This window comes from Sinohyriopsis cumingii, chromosome 4 (genome assembly GCF_028554795.1).
Source record: "Sinohyriopsis cumingii isolate HCF-2022 chromosome 4, ASM2855479v2, whole genome shotgun sequence".
Taxonomy (NCBI): domain Eukaryota; kingdom Metazoa; phylum Mollusca; class Bivalvia; order Unionida; family Unionidae; genus Sinohyriopsis; species Sinohyriopsis cumingii.
This window is the reverse complement of record NC_142964.1, coordinates 58,387,686-58,406,202: the sequence shown is the minus strand read 5'-3', so window position 1 is coordinate 58,406,202 and position 18,517 is coordinate 58,387,686. Positions and strand designations below refer to the sequence as shown.

Sequence of the window (18,517 nt, the reverse complement as noted above, 5' to 3'; positions counted from 1 at the left end):
CCTTCTTTGTTTTTACGGAGAAGGTTTATGTAATTTAGTGTCTGATGGCTACCTACCTTACTGCTAAATGACTGGTTGCCCCCCGCCCCCCCCCCCAGTGTAGTTCAAATAGTGACTATGTTAGGTCTTCGAAAATGTAGGAGTTATCTCCCGTTCTACCACGCTGTAAATAATTATACGTGACGGGGGAATTCCAACTGACTGCAAGGTGTTTTCCAGTGACGTTAATCTTAAACAATGCGCGCGCATTAGGTGATGTCTCTCTGATACTGTCATAATCCATTCATGTATGGCGCACCGAGTTAATGTAGACGATGTAGATATGGTGTGCGCTTTGTGTTCTTCCTGCCCATTTAAGCTTAGATACAGCTATATCAGTGCATAATGGCAGAAATAAATATTGTTGAAGAATGGCTGCGATCTTTGGACTTAATTAGATATGCGGAATCGTTTATAGACAACGGGTATGATGATTTAGAAATTTGTAAACAAATAGGCGAGCCAGATTTGGATGCTATTGGCGTTGATTCTAAGGAGGCGAGAGAAAAGCTGCTTCGTGCTATTAAGATTTTAAATGAAAAAGGAGGTAGTTCTGTGTATTTGACATTAGAGGATCAAAACAGGAATAGTAAAACTGAAGATACTGTACATAAAGCAAAGGACACGGATGCTGGCACACCTCCGACCCCCATTCATAGGCCACACGTGCCACCCGCTGGGGGTTGTGACCGGGGTGGAGAAAGACGGTCTCTTGTGAGTTACTCTCGGTTGCAGCTCTATGTTATTCTTAGGGATAAACTGATTGAGGAGGGAACTGATTTGGCTAATCCACCCTATACATCACAGGTAAGTAAAAAAAAAAAAAGGAATATACAAAAATAAAGGTTTATGTCGTCAGTGATTTACTAGGCCCAAAAGTTTGTTATCCACTGGTCACACTGTAACACTTTCGTGGCGCACGGTTGGTAATGTCAGAAAATAATACAAGCTGGAGGATAAAGTTTCTCGGTCAATCCCACTTCTTATTTGTCTGACATTACTTACTTACCATGGCCCGTAATGACTGAACATGATAAGAATTGCTAGAGAGCAACCTGTTGGTTTAGGGATATATTTTTGAGTCACATTTTAAAACAGTGTTTTTATTTTCAACTTCCGTTCTTAAATATATAGCCTGGGGAAACAAATATCTCAATCTGTCTGTCTTTATGTCATTGATGTACAATAATAAGTTTGAGAGGACAAGAGACTTTTGTTACAATAATATTAATAAAATAATTTGGAATTATAGTAAAACATGATGGTACAGCGTATTAGCAAAGCATCAGTGGTACAAAAATACCACTGGTCTCTGAAATGTAAATGCAGTATAAAACTCATTTTGTTATTTTAACCTTAATTATAAAAATAGATGTTTCTTGTACATTTCTTGTACATGATCTTTGGATGACAGAGCCAAAAGAGTCTGGTTGAAGAAGACAGTATGACATGATATCAGTATATACCATATATATTCGTTTACAAGTCAGGTCTGACTGCAAACTTGATAGACCTAGACCTGCCATCACATAATGTGCCATCAGATAAGGGTTTGTGTTTGTTCTTCTGACTAGCCCTAACAAACTATTGTAGACCCAGATCTGTCAGTGCATTATATGATGACAGATCTGGGTCTGTGCAGTTTGCATTTCCCTGATTTATAAGTGGATACAGGGTATCTAAAAATACACCATTTTCTTGCCATTAAGCATATTCCATGACTGGCTTTTTTTTAGGTGTTTTGTCCATAGTATTGGGATCACATGTAATCAAGGTAAATGTTTAGTTTTACGAAGAAAAGAATTACTTTATTTGTTGTCTCATGCGATGATGCGCTTACATTTTCCTTTATTTTATACCTTAATATTTGTATGTTTTAGATCTATAATGAGTGCATATGACTTTTCAATCACAGTGCTATTCTAATATTTCTTTTCTCCTCCCAGAATTTGAGTTTAATTTGGTTTTGTGTTTTATGGCACATCAGTACAAGTAGGTTATTTGGTGCCAAGATAATGGCAGTAAAGTGCCTTGCCCAAGGATACTGTGGTAGTAGACCTTACCAGATCCACTGGCCGGATTTGAACCTTGAGTCATTTATTAACAGGAGCATTTTGTACATTATATTTTTTAATCATTATATATATATATATATATATATATATATATATATATATATATATATATATATATATATATATATATATATATATATATATTATTAAAGAAACCAAACAAAAACCTTAAGTTTAAAACCAGTGCAGTATGAATAAAATTTTTGTTGGCCTTACTGAGAAGTTCTGACACAGTGCTAATTATCATTACTGGTACTAAAATATCATGTGGTCTCAGTGTTAAAATAATTAAATTGTATTTATACATAGCACACATAATACTTAATGTTGTATTTTATATTGTCACACAATTGTATGCAAATAATACCTAGGGTCATAGGTTATCAGTCTGTGATCCAGTGTAACAGAGGTGTATCTTATCAGGACTTGATCTGTTCCCACCTTTCTGACTACCATACAAACACGCTTGGGAGTCTTTTCTTCATGTTAAAACAAATGTTTAGAACAAAAACATTTTATGGGACATGGAAATCAGTCTGGCTTTCTTTAAGCTTTAATATGTGATTGGATCCATTGAAATATATTTAATTTTATAGAAGAACAGTGTTGTTTAATAATTCTACATGTTAAAAATAAAAATGTCATGTAAAACATTGGAATTAATCCATTAGAATTTAAAAGTCTTTTTATTAAACTGTTCTCAGTTATTTTTTATATGAAAGTAAAATTAAGATAAATGGGGTCATATCAGAATAGACATGAGATAATTTAGGAACAATGTGCTTTGTAGCTAACATATTGATATGTGTGGTATAGTAATGGGTTGTGCTCCCTAATTTTCTGGTGTTGTCATTCAGTGATGATACAGATTAACTGTACCATACTTAATAGAAGGGTTTTCACAGAGTTCTGCCTTATTTTGTTCCAGATGATCAAAACTTGTCTGGTTCCAGTGTTTTTAATTTTGTGCTTATGCATAACAATGTGCAAGAAATAAAATTCTGTCATTTTTATTATATATATATATATATATATATATATATATATATATATATATATATATATATATATATATATATATATGAACAAAAGCTTTTCATTTCTGTCCAACCTCTGGAATGAAAATTAATTTTATTTATACATTTCTTTTTTTATTCTTTCATTCTAGTGTGATAATGTAATCTAAGTCAAGGTCTACTCATCTTAAGTACATCTGATAGTTTCAGGTAAGGTCATTAAAACATATTTGTGGTCGGTTTTAGTCTTTACGTTCATGTTTCTCAATGTTGACCCCAGCACTATATTCCCCCTGGTAAAATTTTAAAAAGAAATTACATTATATATGTTTTAAAAAAACACTACCTTCCCCAATTTTAAAACCATTGTAATAGGAAACACACCTATTCAGGTTTTTTTGTGCTTACAGGTTAATGTTTGGGAGACATGTGAAATTCCTGGTCCACATGTAACATTGGTTTTGTCTTATGAGGCGATGTTTACAAACATTATGTTCCGCACGCACGATACCTTTTATTTACTTTCATAATGTGAAAGCTTTAATTTGATTGCCGAGAACCATAACTTAGTACCAGTTTACATCAGCACTCTGTTATTTTGTAAATTTTGAATTTGGCACTTGTTTTTGACCTTGTGCAAAATCTTTGGTCAGTTGTAGAAACAAAATTGCTGCTTTTGTTTTAATTTAAATTTTTCTTCTGCAAGTTCAGAATACATGGCACATAGTCTACAATAATTTTGCGTTAATTGGTTTTTGTGTGGCAACTAGTTCAGTCCCTTTGTCAGTGTTTTAATTAAAATTTAAATTCACAGATTATTACAGGTTTTCTGCTAGTTCTTTTTTTTAAACAAAAAAGGTCCTTTGTTTACTGTAAGAACAATTTCTATTACAGCCCTTTTTAAAGCATATATCTATCAGCCACAAAATCTGAATAATAAAACCCAGTTGTATTATAAAGATAGTTGAATATGTATTTAGAATAAGCAATAGCTGACATTCAGTCTATTTCAGCTTTCTTCATCTTCCACCACCAAAATATACTGGCTGCCTTTTATGGCCTGTCATATGTTAAAACTGGCCCCCAAAAATCAGAAAATCAAGGGCAGATTTTGATTTGGACTCAAATTGTTGGCTGATAGATGTGTCTAATTGATGGATCACTGACTCACCCACCTGATCCATTGTAATAGATTCCAATAGCTCACTGACCACTGCTATTGCTGGTTAGGCGTGATTGTTGCATAATACAACCAGGTTGAAATGAAAAACTTGTTGTCCAGGTAGCTCCAACACCTGGATTGCCAGGCTATGGCAGATATATGCTCAGGGGATCTTTTAGGAGCTGGACTTGAACTGTTACTGGTCTTAAATATTGTGCAGTGTGATGTTATTTGATTAGACTGTGTTACATTCCATCAGAACACCAGGCAGATGCATTAGTGATAACATATTTGCTGACATGCTGGATTAGGCTTGTCAGTCAGAGGAAAGATTGCAACGCAGTGGCAGGTTGTGCTATAACTCTTTGGCGTTCAATACAACCATACAAAGTTGAAAAATATGAGAACCTCTTGAAGCCACAGGTATTAAAATCTCAGTAATAGACATATATGTTTTTTTTTTAATAAATGAGTGAACATCATGTGCACTTATTATTTATATGGACTTATTGTTTATTGTTACACCATCCCATCTGTTTGTAACCCTCCACCAATTATAAAAACATAAGGCTTCAAGGATATAAAAAATGCACTAAAGTTAGTCATTTCAGTCATTGATTTATAACTTCTAACCTGATTGTCGCCAGGAGGTACCAAATGCTGTCCACTTATTGTCATTTCCAGGGGGTACCAAACACTGTCAACTTATTGGCATTTCCAGATGGGCTAGGTTTATGTTTTCAAACAAAAGATGTGATGTAGTTGACCATCTTTGATAATCTCAATAATCCAGTAAATTTTGGAGCTACATCTCTTCGAACACATGTATAAAAGAGTTCCTCTTGTTTATTTGTTCAGTTTATTTAGAAATATTAAAACCAGACATGCAAATATTGGATGCAGACAACACATTTTACTGAAATGGACTATTCTAGAAACCAAAAATGGACAATGAGCAAATTTTTGGACTTCATCCAGCTGTTCGACCAGCTACAGTCAGATGCAACTTTCTCTCATTTGAAAGTTTTGGTTCCTTTTGTTGTTACTCAACTTGACAAATATTATCCACCATTTTATTCAGGATCTAATCACATGTTAAATGAATCAAACAAGGAATCCACTATAATGGGTAATTTGAAATATTTGTAGCTGGTACATACAGAAGCTTGCTTCCTATGTGTATGTGGCAGTCACAGGACAAGTCCATAGATGCTTGAATGAGTGAAAGTGTATCTGGTTCCTGGATCTGAACAGTGAGGTGTAGTCATAAAATTTAGAATGGTAACAGGAGGTAGTGTTATGTTATTCCACATGGATTAACAAGTTGTGAAATTTTGTTTGCATTTAATCCATACAATTCTGAACATATTGCTGAAATATCCGCTAAACTGACCATAACTTGGAGCCATGCTGGTGTCTTGTATGCACACTGTGTGTCATGGACATATCTGTCTACATCATTTGCATGAATTTATGAAGAAGTGAGATCAGAACCACAGTGACTATCAGTGTCATTACAGGTTTGGGGGATGATTTAGTTGAGCAACTTTACTTATTTATTTTTTATAGTAAAAATGTTGAAATGCCCATGTGTGCTTATTTGCAGATATACTTATTCTCGGGACTGTCTTTGTTTATAGATATAAAAAGAATAATTATCTTTTTTGAAATACCATAACTAAGGGTCAAAGAAATAATTCCTAGATAAACTGTCAGAAAACTTAGGGTTTGGGGTGGGGATGTCAAGAGTGGTTGCTTAGTTTTTTTCTGGAGTTGTCTGAGTAACAAATGTGTAATGTAGATACAACAAAATTAACATCTTTTTACTCTTTGTATCAGTTGCTTTTGAGATATTTCATGTAAATGTTGTTTCCAAACAGGAAAAAGTAATTACTCAATAACCATAATAATTATGAAGTTGAGATGGATCTCACCACTACCAGATTAACAACATATAATGCAGTAAAACACCCAAACAGCTTACAGTATTGTGCAAAATAACATCCTTGCAGATATCCCAGCTGTGACCAGGAAATATTTCCCAATACGGTCTGCACATTTGACCTGGAAGATGGACAACCTGGTAGTTTCTCATACATGCAGCCACAAAGGGCCTTCACTGGCCAAATGGTCTAAGGCACTCACCTTTACAGATCTCACTTTGACCAACTTGGGTATTTGAAAAAGTTTGCCTGTAAATTCTCATGGATGAGTTGTTCTTCTTGTTTTTTTCCTCCACCAGAAATACAGCATGTATCATGTGCCTGAATGTGGCATTATACCCATAAAGCCATAAACCACATGCAGCCACCATAGTTTGCCATTTTCAGCAAGGCACTCTGAGGCACATCGGCCTATAAATTACACATACAGATACTGAAAGAAAGCAGATTTTGTATTCTTTTATTTGTGTATGCTTTGTCAAAATTTCTTGAGGTACCAAACATTTATTTCAGCTTCCAAACACCACCAAAAATCAACAGTAAATCTGTCAGCATACATCAAAATATGGTTGCCAGTGACACCATTCTGGATCTGCTACTCACCCATGCATCTTCCAGAATGAGATTCAAATTGTTTTCTAAAATTTATTTATTTACACAGAATCTCTGTGTCTTAAATAGAGCTTTTAGTCAATTCCTCTTTGGAACTTTATGCCAGCTGTATACATTATACTCCGAGGCTTTCAACTTGATTAAAGACAACTTAGGGCTAAACTGCAAGATTTAAATGTATTAACTTGTTGGGTTGAAACTCAGGGGTCTCTTTGGTGGCTGGATCGTCTAGACTGAGGAATTGAGAACAACACAATTTGAATTTTCATTTCTCTTTTATCTATTATTTCCCTACTGACCCATGATCTTTTAACTTTGTTTTTTGTCAGGTTGAACTTATTTATCCTTTCTATCTAACACTGTTCCAGTGAAACATAATACTCAAGCATGACTGTTTTTTTTCACAATGAGTGGATGATCTATTGTAGATGTTGACATTGGTGAAGCTTCAGTTGCCACAGCTGTCATACACGATCATCCTACTGTGTACCAGATTAAAGGGGAACCTAAAAGTATGACTATTAGTGTGTGGGAGTCAGCAAATTGTTTTTTTAAAGTTTAGAATGGGTCCTCATTCTCAGAAAGGATGGGTTTAGGGTTTAAAGCTTATTCTGAAATGGTGTTGGTAGAATTGTTTGTCATGGTTCAAAGTTCAGGCTAAAATGTATCTAGTAATATCTACTATCTCTTGTCACCTTATCAGACAAGTGTCTCCTTCTGCCTAACCCATCATCTGAGTGTACCTGTTGTCCAAGTTAAAGTCAGTGTGAGGTTTAGATAGATAATAAGGGTCACTGATACCAGGTTGGCTCCTATTATGTCATGGATTTCTTACTCCTTCTGTATTCCAGGCTGTTTCATAGAGCCCCTTATTAGGATTTCTTTTATCCTTAATTTGCTTTTTTGCCCATTTAAGTCACACATTATCTTGAGCTGATTTGGTATAATTAGTTTGAGGGAAGGAACACAATTCACTTATAATATTCTCATAACTTTTTGAGCACAAAAAAACTAAAGCTCAGACTCAATACCACTATCCAAGTTCAGTACCAGTACTCAAGTTCATTTTCAATACCAAAACTAAATGCTGGTGTCCACTGGTTCAATACCAATGTCCAAGCTCAAGGCCACTACCCAAAGCTCAACACCAGTGTCCAAGCTCAGTGCTACTACCCAAAGCTCGATACCAATATCAAAGGTCAATGCCACTACCCAAAGCTTGATACCAATATCAAAGGCCAATGCCACTACCCAAAGCTCAATACCAATGTCTAAGCTCAATACCACTACCCAAAGCTCAATACCAGTATCAAAGGTCAGTACCACTACTCAAAGCTCAATACCAATATCAAAGGTCAGTACCAATAGCCAACACTCAGCACCAATATCAAAGGTCTGTACCAATAGCCAAAGCTCAATACCAATATCAAAGGTCAGTACCAATAGCCAAAACTCAGTACCAATGTCCAAGCTCAGTGCCAATACCCAGAGCTCAGTACCAGTATCCAAGTTCAATACCAGTACCCAAGCTTAATACCAATATCCAAACTCGGTGTCAGTATCCAAACTAAATATAAATTTTGCATGATAAATAGAAATATTATGTAGGATAATAATATTTTATTATTGGTTCCTTGGATAAAGTTATAAAACATGCTGTGATTGCTCCGGTGGCTTAAGTGGTTAGAGTGTCCACCTCGGATGTGGAAGGTTGCAGTTTAAAACCGTGGCCAAGTCGTACCAAAGACTTATAAAAATGGCACTAGCAGGTGCCTTGCTTGGCGCTTAGCGTTAAGAGGCTAGTGTTAGGACTGGTCAGCCTCAGGTGTCAGGATAAGGTTGACTGGGTGGAGCATGATGCTATATCACTATAAACTGTCACACTACAGAAATATTAGCAATATGACTGAACAACTGTTAAAGCTATGTTAAAAATCCCAAAACACACACACACATTGTCATTCTCATGCCACTACCTTATTTACTCACTTATAGGTCGAGTAAAACTGCAAACAACAAAGACCCTAATCTGTTGTAGCACAATCATAACCAATGTTGTTTGTTCTACTGATTGCTCCTAACAAACTGCACAGACCCATATCAGCCAGTGCATTATGTGATGGCAGTTTTGGGTCTGTGTAGTTTGCAGTTGAACTTGTCTTATAAGTGAGCATATGTGGTAGCTGCTTAAATGACATGCTTTCTTTTTGCTTGACAAACATTCTCAAACATTTATTTACTCTAATCCTCTATTTTGCCTTATAGACCTGTGAAGATTGCATTACTTTCCTATGTATAATCAATCAGATTTTCAAGACCGAGGTCCATTGGTCATATTTACTGTTACCATTGTGTGATGCTTCACTCATGTGTGCAACAGCAAAACGTGTCTCTTGCTGACAAAGATAACATAATTAGACCTCGGGGATTACTTTCAATATAGTTTCACAAATAATACGGAAAACTAACCAGAACTACAACTATATTTAAATGAAACACTAAAACATTATCAAATGTGTTTTTTATTTGCAACCAAGGATATAATGCAGAGTAGTTTACCTAGCCAACTTCTGATGGGCATTGATGATTGAACTAACCAGATTTTATTGACAGTACATGTATATTCAGGAAAAAGTAATTTTCGTTTGCACACAGATCATCCAGACAGTGAGAACAGTTGATATTTCATAACGTCAGGATATTTGTGTTAATGACAGTAGACAGAATATAGTATATAAATTTGCTTCCGATTTCTGTGTGAATTGATACTTTAAGTATTAAAACATTGTTTTTTTAAAGTTCTTTTTAAAGATTTTATTTCCATGGTATGACGTAATTGCACAACAGCTATACTTTTAAATATCTCAAAACAGTATCCTGAAGTTGGTACTTTTCACCTTTTTGTTGAGCCATCATTTGTGGGAAATTAAGACAGAGCATCAGTGTCATCATTAGCAGTTTATTGTGGTTTTAGTGCAAGTTTTCAGATGCTGCTTTAATCACTTAGCAGTCCTGGCTGCTTTTTGAAATTTTTTAAAATCCAGCATAGATAATATAACAATATAAGAATATACAGTATACCAGTCTTATATCCATCTTCCCATCTTGCACCATGTGATCATAACCTCAGTTGTAAACACGAAGTCTTTTAGTCTGGATTTTAGGTAGCACACATGTACATTTTAATTGACAGGTAAGAGACGTTTGATCAAAGTTGATGGCAAAATCAAATGCATGATAGAAAATTGCTGAATTGCTTTTTGGTAGTATGATCCAAGACACAAGATCTTTAAGGAAAAAGTATATATAACTAAAGTTGGAATTAATACATAAAATATATTGATACTTTAGCGTTGGTTCAAAGTGCTCTCCATTCAAAGCCACCTTGATCCCTAAGACAGTTTCACTAATCTATGATTCGAATGTTAATTACAATTCAGTTCAGATATATTCAAAAGAGGGGCACTGGGTGGAGGAGTGGTTGCTCGCCTTTACAAATCACTCACACATCTCACCTGATGGAGCAAGTTCAAGTCTCGACTCAACCAGCATGGGTATGTGAGAAAGCTTGGCAGTAGCTCCGTCAAAATATACTATCCGCCATGTAGAGCCTATCATGTACTGAAAAATGGCATTAAACCCCACAGGCTAAAACTAAACCAATCAAAAGTGTTTTGATTAATGAACAAAACTTGTAATTGCTTTTCTTCTTATTTATTAAATTCAAACTTTTGAAAAGAAACTTATAAAAAAGAATGTGAGCATGAAAACTATTTTTAATTTTTTCTAAAAAAAACTACAAGTTCTTTTAAGTTTTAGATTCATGTTAGGGTATTTGTGGTTTTATTGACTCAGCAAAAAAATTGTGATGCAAGTGATATTATAGAAACTATTTTTGGACATGACACTTGTCAAACTTTTACTGCCAAATTTTACCGACTCAGAAAGGGGCTAGCTGCAGACTTCAGCAGTCCAGTTGGCACCGCCACTGATGACATACATCACACCTAGCCCCAAGCTTTGTCCAGCAAGGAGATAAACAGAAAAAAAAACAACTGGCAGCCATTATTCTGAGTCATAGGCAACACATACTATGCTCCTTTTTCACCTGTGTCTTCCTGTGACAAGATTAGGTTTATCGTGAAAGTTAATATCTAGATACATTAATATATCATCAAGAACAGTCTCGTATACATCAATGAAAGTGTCCTTTTCTTCAATTGATGTTTGTTTGGAAGGGTAATTTTTTAATGGACTCGTTCAAACAGTGGTACATTATCTGACAGAATATCTTTACACACACTTTTCCCCCTATTTATTCTTTTACACAGTGCATAAAACTTGAACTCCATCAATGTCTGCCATCAAATGATTTTACAGTTAAACTTGTTTGCTGGACATTATGGAAGCCCATGTTACATTTGGACTTTTTTCCACCATTTAGGCTGGTTAATTTAATCAAATATCTCGATTATTGAATTTTCAAGACATCAGATTTTCAAAATTTGAATTAGTTTTCTATAGCACATTAAATATTCAGACATCAAATACGTTTTAAAGTTTACAGAATTAAAAAAATGACATTGGAATGTAAACAAAATAATGTTTTATCCATACGCCAAAACAGTTTATTAAGTATGTCGATTGTTGGATGCTTGCTTACACTAATTATAGCCTGAGTTCTTCTGGCCCTCCTACCTTTTTTTATCTTTATACTGGCTGAGAGGGTCAAGATTTGCAGATCGGAAGATATTTTATTTCCCTGAGGGATCACCCGTTATTCTTTACTATACCATTGCCTTTTATGAACAGTTTCTAGTCATGTACATGGTTTGAGCCATAATAATTTTACATGCAGTATCTACTCCATGAAGAGTCAAACTGCATTCTTTTCAGCATAGAAGCCATCAGATTTTCAGGACTCGGTTCCCATTGTTTCTATCTAATGTTGGTATTGTTGACATGATGAAAAAGGGATGTCACTTTTAGGTGTAATGGTGAATCTCTCATGGCTGTCTTACATAGGCAAACTCTATCTTGCATGTATACAAATTAGAGAAATTATCATCTGGCTCATAATTAATATTTTCATGAAATTGCTGAACATTAAAATTCTTCCTTCATGTTTTTTTTTATATTAATTTTTTATCAAGTCATATATTTTCTTTTCCAGGCAAATTTTATTTAGGCACTTTGTATGTTTATTAAGCATGAGATGCTTATTTTAATTTCAACTTTGGTTAGGTTACTTTCTCTCCTCATAACAAGGAGCTGTCAGGAGCCTTTCCCTCAGAAAAGTGGGTTTATCCTGAAAAATGAGTTTTATGAATGACCAGTCAGTCTCAGGAAAATGCACCCAAACCCATCATCTGCCATTTTATAGTGGGATTTATTGCAGTTAATGGCGTGCATTTATTATGTAAAATTTTACGAGACATTTGTCATGTGGTATGCATGTCTTAGAAAGACTGGTTCTTATTTCAAAAAGGAAATGTTATTAAATTATATTGATAGGAAACTAAGTTTTAGGTTTGTAAAATGATGTTAATTGGTTGGAGCCTTAAAAAAGAACACTTACTTCACAATCTGTGGTCTTGTGTTCAGTATTTTCAATTGATCCTGTACCACACTCTCAGAAATATTGATTTTTTTTAGAGCACAGTGCTGCTGTAGCAAGGAAATGTAATTTTACTACAGCATGTTTAAGATAAAAACTACAAAAAATAATTCTCTGTTTGTAAAACATTTTCTGCATCTTCTCTGTATTGACCTCAACTGTAAAGTTTGATCCCTATGGGTGGGTCCTGACTGAGGGAAAGGAATGCCCCAAAGGCAGATGTCAATTGGGTATGAACAGTCTGTCCTAACATGCCTGTCAAACATGGTTATAGAGTCTGGATCTATGATTTAAGGACTTAAAGTTCCTTGAGAGGTGACAAGGCATTCCAGTGTTAATGTCAGTTACACCTATTAATTTAGCTTTTCATAGTAAGTGTATACATGTATATGGTCATATGATGAGGATTTCAGTTGTGGACAAGTTGTGATCCTGGGACCAAGTTCCTGGGGATAGGGCCTGACCTCTGGGGTTAGTTGCATGTACCTGTGTTTTCATCCCCAGGTAATGCTGGGGAAATAAATATTTGTCTGGTATGATCCAGGGGCTGAGTTACTGGAGGGTATGAATGCTCCCAGAGGTATGGCCTTATAGTTAATTGTTGAAATTTGGCTTATTGGTCATACATGCTAATTCTGAGAGATACAAGACATGCAACCCTGGGGTTATTTATGAACAGTCACCTCTGTCTCCACCCCCAGGGATGAGATCACATTTTCAAAATTGTTGGCACAATTTCCACTGATAGGGCAGTCATTTACAAAGGTTTCATGTGTCTGGTTTAATGGATTTGGAGGAGATATGTATCTATCGATGTTACACACCTATGTATGTTTATCATATGTAATCACTGACAAGTCAGGTCCAACTGCAAACAACATAGACCCATATTTAATGATGCATAATGTGTGAGAAAATCAGGGTTTGTCTTATTTTGTTCTACAGATTAGTCATAGACAAACTGCATAGACCCAGATATGCTGGTGCATTATACATTGGCAGATATAGGTTGGTGTTGTTTGCACTTAGATAAGATATATAAGTGAGTACACATGGTATTAGTCCAGTAAATCAACCCCACAAATCTGTGTTGATACTGATGGATGATGTTGTGGGTATGATGTCATCTGTTTATTAAAATATGCAATTTTGCTGCATGCAAATCATTCTGGAACAAACCTGCATACACTTTAGACACATACCGGTAATTGGTAACAGCCATATGAAGCGCAAAATTCAAAATGGCCACAGGACAGATGGTTGTGCATTTCCAGGTGGATTTACAAGTCACCAAACATATGATATGCTCAGGAAATATAATCTACATGTCACCAAAAGAACCCTTCAGCTGACAGGAGCTGCACAGCCACGAGAAATACCGGTAAGTGTATAAAATATACATTGATGTGTGCAGCCAAATTTGTATGCAGATAATTGCAGCTTTTAATGAATAGGTGATGTCAGCCCTTCATCCGAAAATCAGTATCACCACAGGTGATGGGCTGATTTATTGGCCTAACATGGTATGTACAGTTGGACTGACCTTGCAGTATCCATGTGTTAAAAAGAGATGGATAAAAAAATAAACAATGGAATGCAGAATAGATTTAGTGAAATGTGGGTTCTAGAAACATGGAAGAACATAATCCTTTGGGAGTGACTATTTTAATAAGGGAGAGCTTTTAAAGTTTCATTTAAGTTGTTAATTTTTTTCCTTTTTACCTCACATATTTAACTAATATAATGGGTTTAATAAGGTGGTTTTATTTTTGACAGTCAGAGCTAGAATATTTTTTCATGCTATTTGAGAGTTTCAGTCTTTCAAAAAAGTCCCATGTCTCTTTCTTCCCCCTTCCTATGATAAATGGTGGGTCCCTTGATGAGAAAAATATGATTTTGTAAATGTTGTTATTCAAATATCTTATTTAAAAAAAAACAATGATTGTGATTCAGATATCTGATTTAAAAAAACAATGATATGATGACAGTTTTATTTCCTCCTTCACCCATTGCCTCCCCCCTTTTTCATTATCTATAAATCTGATGTCTAGTTTTGACAAACCTTTGATGGGGTTCATGGATCAGGTCAAATTACTGTATATGCCCTATTAACTGCCTCATCCTGTAGGTCAACCTTTTTTTCAGAATGAGACACATACATAAAAAATCAAAGAAATAGAGGAAAATAGGGGTACAGTGAATAACACTAAGGAAGCTGCAAACTGTATTTTCACACCATCAGAGTGAAAAAAATAACATAGTAAAAAGACATTTACTAAAACATGCTTTTAGTGTGCTTTTTGAGATATCAAAATTACTTTGCTAATCTATTATTTGATTATATTCCAGTTATGCCATTGGGTATTGGAAATAACTTTTTACGAATGATAAATTTGTTGCATCATTGTTTTGTACTTAAAATGGTTTGATATAGCAGATGCAACATAACTTCAAAGTACTCACTTATAAGTCAAGGCAAAGTGCAAACAACAAAGATCCTAATCAGCCATTACATATTGAACCAGCAGATCAGGGTATATGTTGTTTGCTGTATTGAATATTCCTGACAAACTGTACACATCTGGTGGTGCATTGTATAATGTTAGTTTACAGATGGACTGGACTTATAAGTGAGTATAAATGGTTTTAGAGATGGATCCATTGGTGAATGAGATCTGTAGTGGCACGACTATATTGATACACCTGGTAATGACCACCTGCCTCCACTCTGCTGTTGTGAAAGGATTCCTTCAGGACAAAGGTAGTCCCACTATGCACTCCAGTGGCTGTCACCCAAAATTTGTTCAAACATTTAGACATAATTGCCAACTTGAAATGCGTGTAATTTATATTGACAAGTTGAGTTATTATAATTTAGCTCCTTTTAAATTACACCAGATCATTTTCATTCATGATAATGGTATAAAAAAATCTTTTTAAAAAGTAAACTGAAACACCGCTAATATTTTGCAAACAAATTTTACTCATCTGTAAATCAGCAGGTGTTCTTGTGGTAAGTAAATTACCCTCAATTATGAGGAACAAACAAATAATGAAGGTATGAGAGATAAACCATCTTTGAATGAACTCATTTTAAAAAGTATTGTATAGCATTCTCAGCTGTACGTACTGTAAAACCTTTCATAGGTGGTCTTATAGTTAGTACAGTCAGTCTCAATGTACAGAGGAAGGATATATTGGATCAAATGGGTTGGCAACAGGCTGCCTTAATTAGTGATGCCTGAAACTACCACTAAATCTGTCTGCAGATATATTGAAGATGGCAAATGTCTATAATTTATCTGCTTCCACTGTTTTATTCCTGAAATTGCTTGACTAGAACAAATTGTTTAATTATTTCATTGGTTTTCAAAAACACTAAACTGGTGTTAACAAGAAAAAAAGGCGAAGACAACAGGCTTTGTAAAATTTAACAAATAATTTATTTCCCTTGAAAAACAAGGTAAAAATGAGGAAAAGAACTTACAGTTTTAAGAATCAAATCCAAAAATAATCCCAGAATAATCCAAGAATTAAAAATTAGAAGTCCTAGTAATAAGACGTTCTAATGAATTTGAGTTTGAGTCGCAACAAAAATCCAAAATGGAAGGCAATGATGTATACTGTAGCCAGTATAGTATTGACCTGTCAACAGTTCTTTGTTGTACCTCAGAAAATAATATTCTGGTATTTGAATTCTGAATAAAAAATTTCAATAAATGTCTTTGTCCAAGTATTCTATGTGAGCACTTAAATATTCCCAGAGAAAAGAATTAATCTCTTAGAATCCAAATAATTTGAAGAAAAATTAAAATACAACTCCAACTGGTCACAACAGAAGAAAAAACACCTTGATATCTAAGTGTTTAAAAGCACAGTTGATATTTTTTCTCAAAGCATCTATTAAACCGGACTACTGCGCAATTCTGGTAAAACCAGAATTTTGAAATAGAGACTGTTATATGTAAAAAGTCACGTACACCCAGTACAGCTTCAATTCAACCCTAAAATCCCACACTAGGAATGAATAAAAATAAAAATTAGAATTTTTTTTACTCCAGCTGTTATTAATTTTGAATCAAGGTCAAGAACTAGGTCAGCATAAAGATACAAAGTTCTCTTATTAGGTCAAACTAATTTCTGAAAAATGTCAAATTCCAGTAAGCAAAATTACATTGGTATAAGATGTAATGGAATAAAATAATTTAAAACTAACAAACAAACAATTAAATTAAATCAGATATAAATTAAATCTAATATACATAACACTGGTATTGTTTTTCAGACATGCAAAATATATGTGCATTTTTGAAATTGTATGTGCACTTTTTGCCTCCAATTGTATGAAAGTATTTTATAAACTTGAATAGGATAGTGAAATCATGAAATTTGTCACATTTTCTCCTACATTTACATTTTAAATGTGTATCTTTTTGTAAATTGTTGTTATTATTCAATTTGTTTTTGATGAAAACAAATTGGAAGATGGATTATTTTATTAGCCTGCTATACCAACAGTATTTTTCTTTGAACATTTAACTCTATTGGCATGCCTATTGTCACAACATTTTGCTCTGCTGGCATGCCTTTTGTCACACCATTTTGAAAATATTAGATGAACTTTTTTCTTTGACATTTATAGTTTTCAGCAATATTGCACCTATCCAGCATTTTGGTGACAAATGAAGGTAATATCTGTCAAATTAAGGTAGCAGCTGTCATCTATCTTTCTGATTAAGGTAGCATCTATTATTCTTCAGGTCCAAACTAGCATCTATTATTCTTCAGGTCCAAACTAGTCTATGATCTGTTAAACCTGCAATGATTTTTCATGTGTACCTGGTTGTTGATTATTGTTTGTAAAGACAGCATGTAATGAATCTGTCACTGTGGCAGTCATTAACAGCAGGTCATTGATAAGACTTTTGATTGACAAGGGTCTTTTATTTGGAATGATGGCAAGACTGGTATTTGCCCTTTTTGCTTTTGATAGTTTTTTTTTTAGTTTCACATTTTTTAGGGGGCACCATAATATTTTCAGTGCTTAGGGCCATGGAAGGTCTTAATCTGGCCCTGTGGGCAGGTTATGAATTTGCTTTAATGATATTAATAGAATTGATGCTATTTACCCACAACACCTAACCTGAACCATCATTTTGCTTGCGGACAAACAAAGCAGCATTGGAGTGTATGCACAGTGTGATATTTATGCTAAATTATGTCTGTACTCGGTGAACCATGTTGCTCTGCTCTTTGTGTACAAAAGAACACCCAAGGATGAACTAAAAATCAGATTTGGTTGATTAAAGAAAACAAAAGAATTCATTTATAGCCTTTAAATTCTTGAATTGGGGAGATATGTTATTTTTCTGCACAGAGGATACTTATTTTAATGTTTGGTCTAATAAAACAGTAAATAAAACTCCCATTAAAATCTAACCTCTTTTTCATGTCATAATTTACATTTTGTTTTTCCCTTACTGGTTTTAGTAAAATTATAATGTCTGTTTGTGAAATATTATGATCATTGATTATCCTTTGTTTTCATTCGTATATAAATGATATATATCATATTTTCATTTATATATAAATGTTATATTTTATGTTTTCATTCATGTAAAAATGATATATTTCACATTTGTCTCATTTCTTACACCAGAATATCATTTTTTGGTGATCGTAAGGACATGTGAATTGAGAAATTTACAAGTCCTGTTGAATTTGGACCATTCCTTTATTAACTGACCAGAAACAACTAAAACTATACTAGCCATCAGATTGAAATTATGAAAACTACTTTCTGACAGGAAATGTACTACTCGACTGGTAGATTTGTTTGTTTGTTGCTTTAATGCCAGTCAAGACAAGTAGGCAGTAGGAGAATAGGAAAAAGGGCTTTGCCCTGGAAGGACATGCCATTGTAGGTGACCTAGACTAGCCCGTTGATAGGACTGAAACTCGCACCCTATTGGTCGTGAGTTCAGAACATTATAACTAGTCTCAGCCACTGTGACTCCCACTTCCAGGCTGTTGGAATTTGGTACCGCTAATTT

At 34.5% G+C, this 18,517-nt stretch overlaps 1 protein-coding gene across 11 annotated transcripts in view; it reads left to right on the top strand.

The window, feature by feature from the left end:
- Positions 1-258: 258 nt before the first annotated feature.
- Positions 259-18,517, top strand: part of LOC149801223 (uncharacterized) — a 238,899-nt gene continuing 220,640 nt past the window's right edge. For all 11 annotated transcript variants that reach the window (XR_016420596.1, XR_016420602.1, XR_016420599.1 and 8 more), the window contains exon 1: positions 259-846. Coding sequence is in view for 4 of the 11 variants with exons in the window: in XM_089955285.1 (XP_089811411.1) it covers positions 385-846 (462 nt within the window). In the remaining 7 variants the exon portion in view is untranslated. The remainder of the gene's footprint in view (positions 847-18,517) is intronic.